The 20957-nt window shown below is 48.1% G+C and overlaps 2 protein-coding genes across 4 annotated transcripts in view; one reads left to right on the top strand and one right to left on the bottom strand.

The window, feature by feature from the left end:
• Window positions 1–594: 594 nt before the first annotated feature.
• LOC147008369 (tubulin alpha chain, testis-specific-like) lies at window positions 595–13142 on the bottom strand. Of its 3 annotated transcripts, XM_085864908.1 has the most exons (8): window positions 12758–13142; window positions 12487–12570; window positions 8428–10863; window positions 4369–4478; window positions 2370–2592; window positions 2095–2243; window positions 1166–1846; window positions 595–1069 (listed from the first exon to the last, which is right to left on the bottom strand). In XM_085864908.1, exons 3-8 carry the CDS (start codon window positions 8435–8437, stop codon window positions 773–775), a joined length of 1470 nt encoding a protein of 489 aa, XP_085721034.1. In that variant the 5' UTR covers window positions 8438–10863; window positions 12487–12570; window positions 12758–13142; the 3' UTR covers window positions 595–772. The 3 variants fall into 3 exon arrangements, with proteins under 3 accessions (XP_085721034.1, XP_085721036.1, XP_085721035.1); XM_085864910.1 differs by lacking the exon at window positions 4369–4478; XM_085864909.1 differs by lacking the exon at window positions 12487–12570.
• Window positions 13143–13370: 228 nt separating this feature from the next.
• LOC147008367 (F-box/LRR-repeat protein 4-like) overlaps window positions 13371–20957 on the top strand; it is a 33504-nt gene continuing 25917 nt past the window's right edge. The window contains exon 1 of the mRNA XM_085864788.1: window positions 13371–13519. The gene's annotated coding sequence lies outside the window, so the exon portion shown is untranslated. The remainder of the gene's footprint in view (window positions 13520–20957) is intronic.

Raw genomic sequence — 20957 nt, 5'->3', positions numbered from 1 at the left:
AACTTGGGAACAGCTTGTTCGATTAATATCAAACCTTGAAAAGGCACATCCTCGGGTCCCCAGCAATATTCCTGGGAAGTTTCAATCAGATCGGATCGGTGGTTGTCAAGAAACTGCGGTCGCAGACAAACACACATACAGACAGACAGACAGACAGACACACACACACACACACAGATTGCTGGAATTACAGATAGATACACCTGGTCTTGGGGTGAAGTGAGCAGTGGTGATCGGCATTGCAATTGAGTAAGTCTGTTTATTTTAAGGGCTGATTGGGAATGGCGACCAAAGCTGCATCAAGAGACCGTGCCGTGTGCTTCCCAGCTTCGCTTGACCATTCATTAGAGACCATGCGTGCGGTACCGAATCATCGCAACATATCAGCTGACTCAGCCTATCTCACCAGCTTGGTATTGTGGCAGTGGACACGTGATCCAGCTCGGGGTTAGTGACTCAGCCGGACATTTGCGACCATTGTTGACACAACCCGCCGTTGATTCCGGAACAACCCCATGGCTGTAACTATATAAATCAAATTACCTTTCACCCAATTACATACAATGGGTGAAGTATGAGGTAAGAATCCAATCAAAGGTTTTCGGTGAAGTTTAATGATGAACGAAGGTAGGTACAGGAACGAATGAAGGAAACGTGAGGGAAAATGAGGGTTATTAAAACCCAGCAATCTTTAGTTGGCTCCTTCCAACCAATCAGCAATCCAAGAAATCAGCAGATAACAACGGGTAAAAAAAGAGAGTAACCTAACCATCTAGTACTCCTCAATGTCCTCATCCTCTCCCTCAACAAAGTCGGATCCAACGTCCTCATAGTCCTTCTCCAGTGCGGCGAGGTCCTCTCGTGCATCTGTAAACTCTCCCTCCTCCATTCCTTCCCCAACATACCAGTGCGTAAAAGCACGTTTGGCGTACATCAGGTCGAACTTGTGATCAAGCCGTGCCCAGGCCTCCGCAATGGCCGTCGTGTTGCTCAACAAGCACACGGCCCGCTGGATCTTGGCGAGATCACCTCCGGGTAGGACGGTAGGAGGCTGGTAGTTTATGCCGACCTGGGAAGAGGAGAAACAATGGCTCGTAAGTGAGTGCAATGACACGACCACCATTTTCTAACTGTACCCTGTTGGTGAACCTGGGTCCAGACGTACCTTGAAGCCAGTGGGACACCAATCCACAAAATGGATGGAGCGGTTCGTTTTGATGGTAGCGATGGCGGCGTTCACATCTTTGGGCACGACATCTCCGCGGTACAGCATGCAGCATGCCATGTACTTGCCGTGACGAGGGTCACACTTCACCATCTGATTGGCGGGCTCAAAGCACGCGTTGGTGATCTCAGACACCGACAGCTGCTCGTGGAAGGCTTTCTTGGAAGAGATTATGGGTGCGTAAGTCACCAATGGGAAGTGGATTCGTGGGTAGGGTACCAGGTTTGTCTGGAACTCGGTCAAGTCGACATTGAGTGCACCGTCAAAGCGTAACGAGGCGGTGATGGACGAGACAACCTGCGCGACAAGGTGGTTCAGGTTTGTGTAGCTCGGACGTCGAATGTCCAAGTTGTGATGACATATGTCAAAGATGGCCTCGTTATCCACCAAGAAGGCGCAATCAGAGTGATCCAGAGTGGCGTGGGTCGTCAGAATAGAGTTGTATGGCTCGACCACTGCGGTAGACACTTGAGGTGCTGGGTACACCGCGAACTCCAGCTTGGACTTCTTTCCGTAGATGACGGAAAGGCGCTCCATAAGCAGGGCGGCAAAGCCGGAACCCGTGCCACCCCCGAAGGAGTGGAAGATCAGAAAACCCTGCAGTCCCGTGCACTGGTCTGCCTGGGGTTGAGTAAAGAGCAGGTTATTGGTGACAGCCATTGGTCCTGAGAGGAGATATTCAGTGACAATGATAGGACCTACACGAGGTGCTTCAGAACTTTGTGACACATCCCCTTGGTGGAGCAGTAATGTTTGTGCATGTAGAAGGTTCTTCTCTGGACTTGAACATCACTGTTGGACCAACAGGAGGCCACAAAGTTCTTCCAAGCCCAGATTAAATAAATAAAATACTTATTTTGCCAGTGTACCTGCTTACGGATGCGGTCTTCAACCACGTCCACGATATCCTTTCCGATGCTGTAGTAGCCCCGTGCGTAGTTGTTGGCTGCATCCTCTTTGCCAGAAATAAGTTGATCGGGGTGGAAGAGTCGTCGATAAGTGCCGGTGCGGACTTCATCTATAAAGTGGCAAAACCTCAACGTCAGGATGAAGGTAAATTCCCTCACAAGCTGAAAGTTCAGAAAGAGGAAGAAAAGGGAAAGATGAGGAGGACGAAGAAGAAACTTAACGACAGGTTGCTCACCAATCACGGTCGGTTCCAGATCGACAAAGATGGCACGAGGAACGCGTTTCCCAGCACCGGTCTCATTAAAGAAGGTGTTGAAAGAGTGATCGTCACCCCCGATTGTCTTGTCACTGAGCATTTGTCCATCAGGCTGGATCCCATGCTCCAGACAATAGAGCTCCCAGCACGAATTGCCGATCTGTACGCCCGCCTGGCCTATATGGATGGAGATACACTCGCGCTGTGGGACACACGCACACCACGGTGAGTCTGATGGGTTAACCACAATTCCCAATCCACATATTCCCTGTACGATGTTTTGTCCAAGGTGTTCTAAATGTCTACCTTTTCCCTTTTTGTACCATGTGGCTGAGCTATTACATCATTCAATTGAAACTATTACATCATTCAATTGGGACAATACTCTGTACGGCCGGGTAACCCCAGCCCCCGCCCCCCGACCCCCGTAAACTCCCTCCGTAGACCCCCTCAGACCCCAATTATATTAATGCCGTAAACAAGCTTTGGTACATCACCGGTGATGAAGGTTGTGGTCAAGTTTCATCAAAATCGTGTGTGATGATGTTGTGATGAAAAGTGATGTGATGAAATGTGATGAAGTTGCAAGTATTTGTGGACGGAGAGATGGACGGACAGACGGACGGCGCGAAATCCCGTGAACTACGTTCCAGGTAAGATAAAAATGTGTCTATCCACATACAACTACCAGGTGTACCAACCACATACCACCACCCACACAGCACTGCCAACCACACACCATCATCCACACCTACAACCTACAAACTGCCATCCACACACCATCACCATACACACAACCAATCACACATCACTACCCTCCACACACCACCACCCTCCACACACCACCACCATCCACACACCACCTCCATACAAACACCATCATCCACAGACGCACAACACCATCCACACATCACCCCGTCAACACACCACCACCGACACATCAAACACTCCGTCACCCACATAACATGCACACACCACCGCCCACACCGTCATCCACATAACATACACACACCACGACCCACACAACAAACACACACCGTCACCCACACCACATACACACACCATTACCCACACCACATACACACACCATCACCCACACCACATACACACACCTTCACCCACACCACATACACACACCATCGCCCACAGCACATACACACACCATCACCCACACAACATACACACACCATCACCAACACCACATACACACACCATCACCCACACCACAGACACACACCAGCACCCACGTAACAAACACACACCAGCACCATCACCACATACACACACCATCGCCCAGACCACATACACACACCTTCACCCACACCACATGCACACCATCACCCACACCACATACACACAGCATCACCCACACAACATACACACACCATCACCAACACCACATACACACACCATCACCCACACCACATACACACACCATCACCCAGACCACATACACACACCATCACCCACACCACATACACACCATCACCCACACCACATACACACAGCATCACCCACACAACATACACACACCATCACCAACACCACATACACACACCATCACCCACACCACATACACACACCATCACCCACACCACATACACACACCATCACCCACACCACATACACACACCATCACCCAGACCACATACACACACCATCACCCACACCACATACACACACCGTCACCAACACCACATACACACACCATCACCCACATAACATACACACACCATCACCCAGACCACATACACACACCATCACCCACACACAAACTCATCAGAATGAACTGGAGACTTTAATCACCGCTAATTATTAATTCCGATCCGGCTCCCCGTCTCGTATTCACGTGAGAAACAGCACAGAGAAAACAAATTCAATAAAACATTTATCAAACCCCGACATTGGGAATGTAAATGGACAAAACAACGAACTCCCCAAACCGAGTAAGCCGAGGCCTTCCATCATCCCAACCAACCATGATGGCTTCCTTTTGAGAATGAGGATTCCTCTTCTTCAAAACGTTTTCATTGGTCCACAATTCAGTGACGTCACGCCGCGACGCCCACAGAGCAAGAGAAGAAGAATCTTCGTTGGAAATATGAAGAAGAAGAAGAAGAAGAAGAAGAAGAAGAAGAAGAAGAAGAAGAAGAAGAAGAAGAAGAAGAAGAAGAAGAAGAAGAAGAAGAAGAAGAAGAAGAAGAAGAGGAAGAATAAGAAGAAGTAAAACTTTTTCACTAAAACCGGTTTGTGAAACCGACTGGAACATTTTACTCGAAACAAAGGGATGAAATAAAAGATCCACGGAAGAGTAAAATCCCTGAAAAACGGAACTCCAAACTCACCATTGTTCAAAAACGGTATATTTACATCATGCACAAGCTGAGACCTGAAAGGGTCTTCCTAGACCCCTCATGGCTTTCTTCTCTCTTCATACATCATTGACATTTTTAATACTTAAACACATGGTGAAGATGTACCACGTGCTCCATGGGTCAAATGAGCTCGTCCTGCCTCCAAATTCCACGTGGACCCTCGTGTACCCTCGTGTACATGTAGCGAACTGAATCTTTGTACTTTGGGTGATCCGAGGGACACATGAGATCGAAGAGAGAAAGATGTACGGGATGGAAGAGTGGGTGATCTGGGGGTGAGTGAGATGGAAGATTGAGTGATCTGGAGGGGATTGTGAGATGGAAGTGTCGGTGATCTGGGAGTGAGTGAGATGGAAGATTGAGTGATCTGGGGGTGAGTGAGATGGAAGATTGAGTGATCTGGAGGGGTGTGTGAGATGGAAGAGTGAGTGAGATGGAAGAGTGAGTGATCTGGAGGGGTGTGTGAGATGGAAGAGTGGGTGATCTGGGAGTGAGTGAGATGGAAGATTGAGTGATCTGGGGGTGTGTGAGAGGGAAGAGCAGGTGATCTGGGGGTGAGTGAGATGGAAGAGTGAGTGATCTGGAGGGGTGTGTGAGATGGAAGAGTGAGTGATCTGGGGGTGAGTGAGATGGAAGAGTGAGTGATCTGGAGGGGTGTGTGAGATGGAAGAGTGAATGACATGGAACAGTGGGTGATCTGGAGGGGTGTGTGAGATGGAAGTGTCAGTGATCTGGGAGTGAGTGAGATGGAAGAGTGAGTGATCTGGAGGGGTGAATGAGATGGAAGAGTGGGTGATCTGGAGGGGTGTGTGAGATGGAAGAGTGAATGAGATGGAAGAGTGGGTGATCTGGAGGGGTGTGTGAGATGGAAGTGTGGGTGATCTGGGAGTGAGTGAGATGGAAGATTGAGTGATCTCTCGGGGTGTGTGAGATGGAAGAGTGGGTGATCTGGGGTGAGTGAGATGGAAGATTGAGTGATCTGGAGGGGTGTGTGAGATGGAAGAGTGGGTGATCTGGGAGTGAGTGAGATGGAAGAGTGAGTGATCTGGAGGGGTGTGTGAGATGGAAGAGTGAGTAATCTGGAGGGGTCAATGAGATGGAAGAGTGGGTGATCTGGAGGGGTGTGTGAGATCGAAGTGTGGGTGATCTGGGAGTGAGTGAGATGGAAGATTGAATGATCTTTAGGGGTGTGTGAGATGGAAGAGTGGGTGATCTGGGGGTGAGTGAGATGGAAGATTGAGTGATCTGGAGGGGTGTGTGAGATGGAAGAGTGAGTGAACTGGGGGTAAGTGAGATGGAAGAGTGAGTGATGTGAAGGGGTGTGGGATATGGAAGAGTGGGGGGTCGGGAGGGGGGTATGAGATGGAAGGGGGAGTGCTCAGGGGGGGGGGGTGAGTGAGATGGAAGAGTGGGTGATGTGGGGGTGTGTAAGATGGAAGAGTGAGTGATTTGGGAGGGGGAGGGGGTGAGTGTGATGGAAGAGTGGGTGATCTGGGGGTGAGTGAGATGGAAGAGTGAGTGATCTGGAGGGGCGTGTGAGATGGAAGAGTGGGTGATCTGGGGGTGAGTGAGATGGAAGAGTGAGTGATCTGGAGGGGTGTGTGAGATGGAATAGTGGGTGATCTGGGGGTGAGTGAGATGGAAGAGTGAGTGATCTGGAGGAGTGTGTGAGATGGAAGAGTGAGTGATCTGGGGGTGAGTGAGATGGAAGAGGGAGTGATCTGGAGGGGTGTGTGAGATGGAAGAGTGGGTGATCTGGGGGTGAGTGAGATGGAAGATTGAGTGATCTGATGGGGTGTGTGAGATGGAAGAGTGGGTGATCTGGGGGTGAGTGAGATGGAAGAGTGAGTGATTTGGAGAGGTGAGTGAGATGGAAGAGTGAGTGATCTGGAGGGGTGATTGAGATGGAAGAGTGGGTGATCTCGGGGTGATTGAGATGGAAGAGTGAGTGATCTGGAGGGGTGTGTGAGATGTAAGAGTGGGTGATCTGGGGTGATTGAGATGGAAGAGTGAGTGATCTGGAGGGGTGTGTGAGATGTAAGAGTAGGTGATCTGGGGTGATTGAGATGGAAGAGTGAGTGATCTGGAGGGGTGTCTGAGATGGAAGAGTGGGTGATCTAGGGGTGATTGAGATGGAAGAGTGAGTGATCTGGGAGGGGGGTGAGTGAGATGGAAGAGTGGGTGATCTCGGGGTGATTGAGATGGAAGAGTGAGTGATCTGGAGGGGTGTGTGAGATGTAAGAGTGGGTGATCTGGGGTGATTGAGATGGAAGAGTGAGTGATCTGGAGGGGTGATTGAGATGGAAGAGTGGGTGATCTAGGGGTGATTGAGATGGAAGAGTGAGTGATCTGGAGGGGTGTCTGAGATGGAAGAGTGGGTGATCTGGAGGTGTGTGAAATGGAAGAGTGAGTGATCTGGGAGGGGGGTGAGTGAGATGGAAGAGTGAGTGATCTGGAGATGTGTGAGGCGGATCACTCTCTCTTTATCTCAACTCACGCACGAGTTGACAAAGACTTGGTGGAGGAATTCTTTAATTAACTATTACCATCACCACCTAAGGTTGACGGAGGTTAAGTTTTCACTCCTGTCTGTCTGTCTGTCTGTGAGCAGGATATTTCAAAAAGTTGTGGACGGATTCGGACGAAATTTGCAGGACAGATTGGGTGTGTCAAAAAGACTAATTTATTCGATTTTGGCGAAGATCCAAATCCGAATCCAGATCCGAGAATTTGTTCTGTGATTCTTCACCGATGAGAGACGGGGCCAAAAACGATATATAATCGCACATAATCTCACCGGGTTATGGATGGATTCTGACCAAACATGGTGGATACATTGTGTGTGTGACAAGGACAAAGCCATTCAATTTTGGTGAAGATCTGAATCCGGATCTGGAGATGAGAATTTTTCAAGTGATTCTTCACCATTGAGAGGTTGAGGCTCAAATTATACATAGTACATCTCAGAAAGTTATGGATGGATTCAGACCAAAATTGGTGGATGAGTTAGGTCGGTAACAACAACAAACCGATTCGATTTTGGTTCAGGTCCGGATCCAGATCCAGCCTATCAGTGGAATACAACACGTAAACTGTTCAACCTGGAGGAGGTATACGCTCCACCGAGTGCTGTTCTCGTTCAAAAATGTTTGTTTGTTTTTTTTTGGTTAAAACAACTTAGTATTGTGGTTTGATTGGTTTTAATTGTTCAGGATAATCGTGTTGATCTCTGGTCCCTCTTTGATGAGGTTTGTGCTTTTGTGAAACCTCAACATCTCTTTATAGAACACCATCCTTCTTCTCAACGAGGTCGACTTTCATCTCTACCTGGTCAGAACTTGTACAAGGCGCCATTGTGATGGCATGTCTTCCAACCAAACAAGGTATGCCCACTGATCTCCATACTAACTGGATAGGTTGCCAAACATTTACTTCTTCATCAAATTGCCCGAATCGCCCAACATCAGTGCCCGACCTCACTCATGCTCTTATGGCTGAATGGAAGCAAATCCTCGCAGCAATGTTCCAACATCGAGTGGAAAGCCTTCCCAGAAGAGTGGACGCTGTTATAGCAGCAAAGGGGGGGGGTGAGGGGGGGACCAACTCCATATTAATGTCCATGATTTTAGAATGAGATGTTGGACGAGCAGGTGTCCACATACCTTTGGCCATGTAGTGTACGTCACATCTGGCAATTCACAATCCAGCACAAACAATGTCTTTTGTCACCAACTTGTGGTCAGTGCTTGGTGGTCAGTTGGAAGGGTGAAGTGATGTCCCCAGAGGTATGTCGTCCACTTTTCCACAGCCCAGACACAGGCTGGAGCTTCCTTCTCAACTGTCGAGTATTTCTTTTCAGCAGGAGACAATGTGCGGAATGCAAAGGACACTGTGCACTCAGATCCAACACAAAAAATCCCATACACAGTCAAGTGAGCATGGACACAGCATCGTACCGGTTTATACCCACTCGTTATCCCATAAAAATCCCATACAGAGTAGAGAGAGCATGGACACAGGATCATACTGGTTTATACCCACTCGTTATCCCATAAAATTCCCATACAGAGGAGAGGGAGCATGGACACAGCATCGTACTGGTTTATACCCACTCGTTATCCCATAAAAATCCCATACACAGCAGAGGGAGCATGGACACAGCATCGTACTGGTTTATACCCACTCGTTATCCCACAAAAATCCCACACAGAGCAGAGGGAGCATTGACACAGCATCACACTGGTTTGTACCTTCTCGTTATCCCATAAAAATCCCATACACAGTGGAGGGAGCATGAACGCAACATCGTACTGGTTTATACCCACTCGTTATCCCACAAAAATCCACACAGAGTAGAGGGAGCATTGACACAGCATCACACTGGTTTGTACCTTCTCGTTATCCCATAAAAATCCCATACACAGTGGAGGGAGCATGAACGCAACATCGTACTGGTTTATACCCACTCGTTATCCCACAAAAATCCCACACAGAGTAGAGGGAGCATTGACACAGCATCACACTGGTTTGTATCTTCTCGTTATCCCATAAAAATCCCATACACAGTGGAGGGAGCATGGACGCAGCATCATCCTGGTTTATACCCACTCGTTATCCCATAAAAATCCCATACAGAGTAGAGAGAGCATGGACACAGCATCGAACTGGTTTATACCCACTCGTTATCCCACAAAAATCCCATACACAGTAGAGTGAGCATGGACACAGCATCGTATTGGTATATACCCACTTGTTATCCCACAAAAATCCCATACAGAGTAGAGAGAGCATGGACACGGCATCATACTGGTTTATACCCACTCGTTATCCCATAAAAACCCCATACACAGCAGAGGGAGCATGGACACAGCATCGTACTGGTTTATACCCACTCGTTATCCCACAAAATCCCATGCACAGTAGAGTGAGCATGGACACAGCATCGTACTGGTTTATACCCACTCGTTATCGCACAAAATCCCAAACACAGTTGAGTGAGCATGGACACAGCATCGTACTGGTTTATACCCACTCGTTATCCCACAAAAATCCCAAACACAGTAGAGTGAGCATGGACACAGCATCTTGCTGGTTTATACCCACTTGTTATCCCACAAAAATCCCATACAGAGTAGAGAGCATGGACACAGCATCATACTGGTTTATACCCACTTGTTATCCCATAAAAATCCCATACAGAGTATAGAGAGCATGGACACAGCATCGTACTGGTTTATACCCACTCGTTATCGCACAAAATCCCAAACACAGTTGAGTGAGCATGGACACAGCATCGTACTGGTTTATACCCACTCGTTATCCCACAAAAATCCCAAACACAGTAGAGTGAGCATGGACACAGCATCTTGCTGGTTTATACCCACTTGTTATCCCACAAAAATCCCATACAGAGTAGAGAGCATGGACACAGCATCATACTGGTTTATACCCACTTGTTATCCCATAAAAATCCCATACAGAGTATAGAGAGCATGGACACAGCATCGTACTGGTTTGTACACACTCGTTGTCCCACAAAATCCCATACAGGGTAGAGAGAGCATGGACACAGCATCGTACTGGTTTATACCCACTCGTTATCCCACAAAAATCCCATACATAGTCGAACATTGAAAGAACATCTTGGGATCTCTTCTCTTCTCGTCTAAGGTTACCAATTAGTTTAACAACATGGACCCGAATCATAGTGTTTGAACCACAAATCCCAAAACATTTTTTCTCCATCTTCCCGTGTTGTCGACGAGATGGGAATCACTGCTGGAATGTGTGGGATTTACCAACTTCTTGATGGATTCCACCACCCAATCCATCACCCTCGTAACTAATTGAAGGTTCAACCAGAAAAGCGGAGGAATTCGAACTTAACTCCATGAACCGTCGATCATCATTGATCAGCAGATGACGAACGAGGTCTACAAACATTTCCACATGAGAATGGCGATCCTTCCTCCGAAGAACATGAAGAAGAGTCCTTGGACATCATGGGTGATCTCGAACGAAAAGCTTTCACCAACAACGACCTGCCAGGGTGAGTTAAACTTCTCGTCCATCGCCTCCTTAATGAATCGGGAAGCAAACTGGGGAACGGAGGGACAGGACCACGAAGGTCTCAGGTGAATCAACGGTGCAGTTTGACTCGCATCACAAGAAGTCGACATTGAAGGTGCTCAACTGATCTCGTTATAGGGGTAACCAATGTACCCAGGTAATCTGTTTATGACAGACATTAAAATAATGTATATACTGTATATCTATGTATAACTCCAGCAATCTGTGTGTGTGTGTGTGTGTGTGTATGTGTCTGTGACCGCTGTTTCTCGACAACCACTGGTCCGATCTAATTGAAACTTCCCAGGTATATTGCTGGGGACCTGAGGATGTGCCTTTTCAAGGTTGGATATTAATCGGACAAGGGGTTCCCAAGTTATGGCCATTTATTTACCAAACCAATGACAGGACACGGTGCTATGACGTCACAATTAACGTCACAATTCTTTTTTTTTTCATGTACGGCCATGCACGTACGGGCACGCACCAGTATATATCTATCTATAATTCCAGCAATCTCTGTGTGTGTGTGTGTCTGTCTGTATGTCTTTGTGTCTGTATGCGACCGCCGTTTCTCGACGACCACCGGTTCGATCTAATCGAAACTTGCGAGGAATATTGCGGTTCCCAAGTTACGGCCATTTATCTGTCAACCAATGACAAGACACGGTGCTATGACATCACGAATGACGTCAAAATTAATGTTCTTTTTTTTTGCACGATTGACGTGACAGTTCTTCTTCTTCTTCGTTTGGCATGACGTCACAATCGACGCTGGGCACCTGAGTATGTGCCTTTTCAAGGTTTGATATTAATCGGACGAGCGGTTCCCAAGTTACGGCCATTTATTAGCCGACCAATGACAGGACACGGTGCTATGACGTCACTATGACGTTACACTGCTTCCTTTTGATGTCACATTGATGTCACAATCGACGCTGGTATGGGGACCTGAGTATGTGCCTTTTCAAGGTTTGATATCGTTCTTCATCCGTTTCAGCTGCTTCCCAAGTGTTTCCCAAGGTTTGAAAGCTGTTTTTTTTTCCCAAGGTTTGAATTAATTGTTCAAATTATTAATTAATCCCAAGGTTTGAATTTTCCCAAGGGAAACAGCTGTTTCCCAAGGATTTGAAAGCTGTTTTTTTTCCCAAGGTTTGAATTAAATGTTGTGCTTGGTAGTCATTTGTGAATACATTTACAGAGAGAGGGGCGAGAGAGGAGGGGAGAGGGTGAGAGAGGGCGAGAGAGGGGGCAAGAGAGGAGAGTGAGAGAGGGGAGGGAGAGAGGGGGTAAGAGAGAGGGGCGTCACAAGTCAAGAGAGGAGGAGAGAGGAGGGGACGAGAGAGGGGGACAAGAGAGGGGGGAGAGAGGGGGGGCAAGAGAGGGGGGTGAGAGAGGGGGCATCACAATTCTTCTTCTTCTTTTGATATGACGTCACAATTGACGCTGGGGACCTGAGTATGTTTCCCAGGTGTTTCCCAAGTTATGGCCATTTATGATACGGGTTGGTCCGATCTAATTGAAACAATGCCCCAATCCATTCGTCGTTTAGGAGAGCGAAGGAACGAAGCTGCACATACTGGCACGCACTTAAGTGCCCACACCTACGGGCCCGCACTAGTAAATATTAAAAGATGGAGGTGAGGTGCCACCTCGTTGTTCGTTGGATATTTCTCGCAGGCAGTGATGCACAGTTCCTTGGTCTCCATCCTCATCTCCTCAGGCATGTCCGATTGCTGTGCCATGGGTTGGGGGGGGTTGAGGTTTGGGAAGGAGGGGTGGTGTGCAGTTGTGAGCAACAAATCATTTTACTCTCCGTCTCCGTCTCTCGGCATATTTACTCCCCGCTCTGGACATTTTGTACTCTGCGGGTGTGACAGACAAGGAGAAGGTTCGAGGTAAGAATTCACGTTCTCTCCTCACCCGGACAAAGGAGAAATCCTGAGCGATTTTATCATCGCCTTTCTCCTGATCACCTTCTTCCGCCATTACTTGTTATTCCTTGTCACCGCCGTCGCCATGGATACGGACGAGCTTCCTCTCCGCTCATTTGTTGTCACCGCTGTCACCATTCCTCAGATGTCCTCATGTCTCTGTTTCGCGGCTGTTCTGTGCTTCCCTCTCCCGCCACTCTTTTCTCAGGCTCCCTTTGTTATATGTTCTGTGCGTTCGCTCTGATATGAGCCTCGACAATATCTTCCAAAAAATAAACATTTTAATCTTCCTTTAAATTTGTTGTTGTGTGTTATTCCCCAATCAGCATCTAAAAAGGTTATGATGAATAGACCACTAACACTCCATCCCTCCTCGCTCCCTCATTGCGCAAGCAGTCGGGATCTATACACCGCCTAAATTATTTTATTTTATTTTTTTTATTTTAATGTATTTCCAACAAACAGTAACCGTTTTTATTTTGTAATTACGTAAACATTGATATTCCCACCAGTGAAGCGACCTCTCTTCCATGCTCATAGTACTTATACACCGCCTCGGCATTTTTTGGCGTCGGATCGTATCGTCATCGAGGAGTGCCGTGCGCATGCGCAGAAAACTGTGAGCACAGGCTCCGCCCCTTGTACAACTTGAATCTCGCTGGTGGTTTTGACTGGTGTTTGTTGTGCGTTTTCCTGAATCATGGCGGCGTCGGATCTAATCGTCCTGATTGTGATGTCACCTGTGGGTAAGGTACGTGTGTCACGTGGTGTTTTATATTCCCAGAGAAAAGTGAATCGCTCGGTAATCCTGGTGCTCCGTACCTTGAAACACCCCCTTGTATCCAAGGGATTTAGTGATGTTCGTGTGTTCCTCCAAATCGGAAAAAAATATTTTATAATAATCTATCTATAATTCCAGCAATCTGTGTGTGTTTGTGTGTCTGCGACCGCCGTTTCTCGACGACCACCGGTCCGATCTGATTCAAACTTGCCAGGAATATTGCCGGGGAGCCGCGGATGTGCCTTTTCGAGATTTGATATTGATCGGACGAGCGGTTCCCAAGTTACGGCCATTTTATTGCTTTTTTCAGTGTTGGGAAGGTGTATATATCGCAGCTGAAGTGTCGTTCCACTTTATCATGCCATTCTTTCCCAAATTAATAACTCGTACGGGCCCGTAGAGGCAGGCCCGTAGGTGAGTGCCAGTATGTGCAGCCCTCTCTCGCCCCTGTCTCTCGCCCCCCTCTCTCGCCCCTCTCTCTCGCTCCCCTCTCTCACCCTCTCCACTCTCATCCCCCCTCTCTCGCCCCTCTCTCTCGCCCCCACTCTCTCACCCCCTCTCTTGCCCCTCCTCTCTCCCCTCTCTTGAATTGTGACACCCCTCTCTCCCCATCTCTTGAATTGTGACTCCCCCTCTCTCCCCCTCTCTCCCTCCCTCTCTCGCCCCCTCTCTTGCCCCCCTCTCTTGCCCCCTCTCTCCCCCTCTTTGCCCCTCCTCTCCCCCCTCCTCTCTCCCCCCTCCTCTCTCACCCCTCTCTCTGTTAATGTATTCACAAATGTATTCACAAAAAACAAATAAATTAATATATAAACATTAATTGTGACGTCATTCGTGATGTCATAGCACCTTGTCCTGTCTGGTTGACAGACAATATATAGGTCGTTATTGGTTGACAGACATTGGTCATTGTATCACATTATTCTTTTTATTACTGCCAATTATTGTGCTATTATTATTATTATTATTATTAATATGCTGTTATCATTATTCTGAGAAAAAATGGCATGATAAGGTGATACAGGTGGAACGACACTTCAGCTGCCATATATACACCTTTTGAACACTGAAAAAAGCAATAGAATTCAAAGAAAAAAAAAGAGGAAGCATTGTGACCTCATTCGTGACGTCATAGCACCGTGTCCTGTCTGGTTGACAGACAATATGTAGGTCGTTATTGGTTGACAGACATTGGTCATTGTATCACGTCATTCTTTTTATTACTGCCAATAATTGTGCTATTATTATTATTATTATTATTATTATTATTATTAATATGCTGTTGTCATTATTCTGAGAAAAAATGGCATGATAAGGTGATAAGGTGGAACGACACTTCAGCTGCCTTATATACACCTTTTCAACACTGAAAAAAGCAATAAAATGGCCGTAACTTGGGAACCGCTCGTCCGATGAACATCACACCTTGAAAAGGCACATCCACCGGTCCCTGGCAATATTCCTGGCAAGTTTCAACCAGATCGGACTGGCAGTCGTCGAGAAACGGTGGTCGCAGACAAACAGACAAACAGATGGACAGACACACACACACACACACACACACACACACACACACACACACACACACACACACACACACACACACACACACACACACACACACACACACACACTGCTGGAATTATAGATAGATCACAATAATAATAGCACAATAATTGGCAGTCATAAAAAGAATAACGTGATACAATGACCAATGTCTGTCAACCGATAACGACCTATATATTGTCTGTCAATCAATAATGACCAATTACGTCTGTCAACCAATGACAGGACACAGTGCTATGACGTCACAAACGACGTCACAATTAATGTTTATTTATTTATTTTTTGTTTCCCAAGGTTCGAAAGTTGTTTTTTCCCAAGGTTTGAATTAATTGTTCAAATTATTAATTAATCCCAAGGTTTGAATTTTTCCCAAGGTTTGAATTAATTGTTCAAATTATTAATTCATCTGAAGGAATGAATTTTCCCAAGGGAAACAGCTGTTTCCCAAAGGTTTGAAAGCTGTTTTTTCCCAAGGTTTGAATTAATTGTTGTGCTTGGTAGACATTTGTGAATACATTTACAGAGGGGCGAGAGAGGACGGGGGAGAGAGGGGAAGATAGGGGGGACAAGAGAGGGGGCAAGAGAGAGGGGGAGAGAGGGGAGTGAGAGAGGAGGGGGAGAGAAGGGGGAGGGAGGGGGAGAGATGGGGGCGGGAGAGAGGGGGGCAAGAGAGGGGGTAAGAGAGAGAGGAGCGAAAGAGAGGGGAGGGAGAGAGAGGGGTGAGAGAGGGGGTATCACAATTCAAGAGGGGGAGAGAGGAGGTGACGAGAGGGGGCGGGAGAGGGGGGTGAGAGTGGGGGCAAGAGAGAGGGGCGAGAGAGAGGGGCGAGAGAGGAGGGGCGAAGCTAGGGGGGAGAGAGGGGGGGCAAGAGAGGGGCGTCAGAATTCTTCTTCGTTTGATATGACGTCACAATTGACGCTGGGGACGTGAGTATGTTTCCCAGGTGTTTCCCAAGTTATGGCCATTTATGATACGGTTCGTCCGATCTCATTGAAACAATGCCCCAATCCAGTCGTCGTTTACGAGAGCGAAGGAACGAAGCTGCATATACTGACACGCACCTACGGGCACGCACCTACGGGCCCGCACTAGTTACCACAAATGGCCGCACTGCTGATACCGCACGTGAAAAGGCTGAATGCCTAAACTCGGTGTTTGCATCGAAATCTTGACTGAAACCCATCGATTTCTGTATCCACCTTGCCCAGTCACACCCAACTATCCCTGGACTATGTGTCCTTTTCTCCTGACAAGGTAGAGAGCTTGCTGTCAAACCTCGACTCAGATTCTGCAACCGGTCCAGATGGCATCGGCCTACGTCCGAAAAACCTGCTCCTCTGCTCTTGCTCATCATCTCTCTGTTCTATTCACCCTTTCATTTGCTCAAGGTCATCTTCCATCTGCTTGGAAATCAGCAAACATTACTGCCCTGCATGAAAAATCTGCAAAAACAGATCCCTGCAACTCCAGACCAATCAGCCTTCTCCCAATTATCAGCAAGGTTATGGAATCCATCATCGCTTCAGACATTAAATCCTTCCTCTTCTCCAATGTTCTCATTTCCGATCATCAAATTGGTTTCCGACCGGGTCACTCTACCCTGGATATGCTGCTTCTGCTTTCCCAACAATGGATGGAGGTCCTCAATGCCAGACAGGAAATCCGAGCCGTATCCCTGGACATATCACGTGCTTTTGACGCAGTCTGGCACCCTGCACTACTCACCAAACTCTCTTCCTCTGGTATCCAAGGCCATCTCCACTCATGGCTCGCAGACTTCCTCTCCTGTCGCAGTCAACGTGTGGCCCTCAATGGAGTTCTTTCATCCCCTCTTCCTGTCCAGGCTGGAGTTCCTCAAGGTAGCGTTTTGGGCCCTGTTCTTTTTCTGGTTTTCATAAATGATCTCTCTGACTCTCTGGAAAATCCTCTTTATCTCTTTGCTGATGACTCCACCTCTGCCGTACCATCTGTTATCCCTCAGACCGGCAAGCAGCAGCTTCTTCGCTCACTGCAGATCTGGATAAAATCACAAACTGGTCCAACACGTGGAACATGTCTTTCAATCTGGACAAATCTCAAACTCTCACAATGTCTCTCCGAAAGGACCGTTTAGAACCCCCCCTCCCCCCATCTAATTTCTCAACAATCCAACAAAGGATACCTTTCTTTCAAGCTTCTGGGTCTCACTATCTGCCATGACCTTTCCTGGGAAAGCCACATTTCAAACCTGTCCTCCAAAGCCAGTCACCGACTGGAAATCCTCCATCGTGCAAAGTCCTTCCTCGGCCTACCTGAGCTCCTGACCACATACAAAGCTTTCATCCGTAGCCTGATGGAATACTGCTCTCCCTTCTGGGATGGTGCTCCTGCATCCCACCTTTCTCGGCTTCGCGCTGTGCAAACCAAGGCATTTCGGATCATTGGCATCTCCCGCGATGAGGCTGAGTCTTCGGGTCTCTCACTTTCTCACCGCAGGTTGGTCGGGGGTCTTTCTGTCTTTTACCGTCTCCTCTCCAGTCTCGCCCCCTCCCCCTTGCTGTATCTGCGATTTGTCCCCACATTTCAGCAGGGTGCTCAAGGTCCGCCAACAACCCCCTTCTTGGAAAACTACCAAAATCACGAATCGCTGCTCACCTTCACTCTTTCATTCCTCTTTTTCCCCACCTATGGAATAAACTCCATCACTCTGTTCAATTCTATTCCTCCCTCCAGGCCTTCAAAACAGCTGTTCACCACCACCTCTTATCATCCCCCATCCAACTCCTCCATCTTTTCTACCCCCGTTAATCCACCCCAAGCCCACCCCCTTCAAACTCCCTGCTTTCCTTCCTCAAAGTCCCTGTAATATCCGTCTTGTATTTCCCATGTTCCCCGCCCCATCCCTCTCCCTTCCACAGATCTCATGTGTCTGTTCCCCGCTGTTTTGTCCTTCCCACTCCCGCCCCTCTTGTCTCATGCCCCCTTTGCTGTGTGTTGTGTGTTCACTTTCATACGAGCCTCGACAAGGTACAGAAAAAAAATCCTCTGGAACAAACTCCCACACACTCTTCAATCCTACTCTTCCCTCCAGGCCTTTAAACCAGCTGCTCACCACCATCTCTTCTCTTCCCCCATCCAAAACCATGATCTTTTCTACCCCCGCTAATCCACCCAAAACCTACCTCCTTCAAATTCCCTGCTTTCCTTCCTGAAACTCCTGTCGTGTCAGTACCTGAAAGCCCCTGTAATGTTCATCTTGTTTACCCTGTGTATCCCGCCCCATCCCTCTCCCTCACACAGATCTCATGTCTGTTCCCCACTGGTTTGTCCTTTCCTGTCCTGCTCTCCTTGTTGTACATTCTGTGTGTGAGCTCTTGTACGAGCCTCGACAATGTATATAAAAAATGAACACTTTTTTCAGAGTCATAACTGCTGCTAAGTTCGATTCTGGAGCTTAAATTTTGTGATTCAGCTTGGTTTGAGAGATTCTCGTGGTTATCGCATGTGCGGAAATTAAATAAAGCCACAAACGCTGACATCTCCAGGCATTGATAAGCATTGCAATGTACCCAGCGATTCACAGCTATGATGAACAGGTATTCGATAATATGAGTCAGGAAAGTGAAAAAAATTAACTTTCTCGTTCAGAAATTCTTGACTGCTCCAAGTCAAGGCACGATTGAGCAGGCCAAAAAACATGGCGCCTTCATACAGCAGCGAGGTTACCTCGGATACGCCTTCAGACCCCATACAGAGGGATGACCAAAGAATATAATTAAATATCTCTCAAAGTGATAAATATATCTCTCTCTCTCCCTCTCTCTCTCTCTCTCTCCCTCTCTCTCCTCTCTCTCTCTCTCTCTCTCTCTCTCTCTCTCTCTCTCTCTCTCTCTCTCTCTCTCTCTCTCTCTCTCTCTCTCTCTCTCTCTCTCTCTCTCTCTCTCTCAGTGCCTGATAAAGGATATTGTTACGGCTGTGGAAATTCGCAAAACACCATAAAGGGTCCACAAGTGAGATATATCGATAAGTTCATGTGTAGTTAGCCCACACCTGTTGTTTAGAGGGAATATGTGTGATTCATCCAGGCTGTGACGCTTTGAGTTAGCCATTTTTCTTTCTCTATTGTTATTTTGGACCATTCAGCTGCCAACAACTCAAACACCACCTTTGCCTCTTTACCTCCACAACTCCATCCCGCAAACATCGCTTCACCGCCATTCCCAAACGACGCCCGCCAACCACCAAACCACCACAGCAAACCTCCCACCACCTTCGCCTTTCTCCTTCCACAACCATCGACCCCACCACCAGTCAACACCGAACGTCGCACTGTCCGAAGCCGTTCGGTGATTGCTGCCGAACGCAGCAAACCGCGAGTGCAATGGATGCCTTTACGGGAGAGAAATTTGGATCAAAAAGGCTTCACGCCCCTTTTCCTCCGTCCAATGGGTGAGCGTCGGGCGGTATGGCCCCGCCTCCAAGCGCGATGAATGTGGATTCCTTACGGGAGAGAAATTCGGATCAAAAGAAGCTCACGCCCCTTTTTGCCACACCAATGGCTGAACAGAGGGTGGCGTGGCCCCGCATCCAATCGCGTTTTGATCCTAAAATCTGCATACAGGCTCCTCCTCCGGTCTATAAAAGACGTGAGTCTGTGTGGAACTTGTAGTTGTGGTGTGGGGGTCGCTCATCTTGTCGCTGGGCTCGTCTTGTCGTTGGAATCGAGCCACCTTGGCTTTCACAAGCGACCAAGCCAGCCAGCCATTCCCCTCGCTCGACCCTGAGCATCAATAATTCCCCCCCATCTGCGCTGAGATAGTGCCGGTGGCCCCGTTCATTCCCCACCCTAACCATGGTGCCGGCCCAACCGTGCTGGCGCGGAGCACGCCGGAGAGGGCTCACCGACCACGCCAGGGGCACGGAGTCGCAATATCCGCAGCTGCGCGGATATTGCGGTTTGCCCGCCATCGCGTCACAAGGACGTGGGTAAGACCTTTTCGGTCTCGTGGACCTGGCCGCTCCTCCAGGTTCTGCGCACATTTGGTCCATGGACCCCGTCTACCTCCCTGCCTCTGGGGAGGTCTTTCCTGTTTATTTTGAATGAATGATGTGGCGCCGAGTCCCGACAACTATAATTGTTTAAGTGTTGTAAATAATTATAGTCGGTAGTAGTGCTTTTGCTTTGGTTGCATTTTCCTTTTTGCTGCACATTGCATTACTGCCTTACGTGCGTGTGTTGTGTGTGTATGAAATAAAGTGCTTGCTTGTTGATCTGTTTTCCCTTTTCGCTTCGTCCTTTCCTTTGTTGAATCTCCATCTTGCGTCACGTAAGGGATTGATAGTGGGTTGAAAACACCCGGTAACCAATCTGAACCGTCGAGGTCGACGATAACTCCGCTCGGTTATCCCTGCAGCACAGAACGAGCCGCTTTAGCGGTTCGTGTCCGAAGTCGACCTGCGGCGAGGTACGATCGCCCGGTCGACCACTTGCGCAGGTACTTAGGTAGGTCGAATTTGGCGAGCAACCCTATCATGCGCGGGTGGGCAATTGGCACGATTGTGGTGAGGTTAAATCCCCACCCGTGACTGGCTCCTGGCGGTAGTTCCCGGAGGGTCACGACTGAATTGTCCGTTCCGGTGGGCGACGCGTCGCGATTCGAGTTACGCGGCCGATCGCACGCCGGACGGTCCGAAATTCGGAACAATATAATTAAATAAGGCTGTCAATTATCTTCAGAAGGGGTGTATTAATTAACCGGAACACCCAGTTTTCACTCTTGCACTTCCTTGGCGTTTTCCTCGTGTCCGTGCAAAGTTTCAGGCTGTTAGGTTTCATGGTTTTGGAGTTATGGAGTAGATCAAAAC

This window comes from Eptatretus burgeri, chromosome 19 (genome assembly GCF_056783735.1).
Source record: "Eptatretus burgeri isolate ZD-2024b chromosome 19, Ebu_testis_v1, whole genome shotgun sequence".
NCBI classification, from domain to species: Eukaryota; Metazoa; Chordata; class Myxini; order Myxiniformes; family Myxinidae; genus Eptatretus; species Eptatretus burgeri.
Note: the sequence above shows the minus strand (reverse complement) of the source record. Positions and strands in the feature narration are given on the sequence as shown.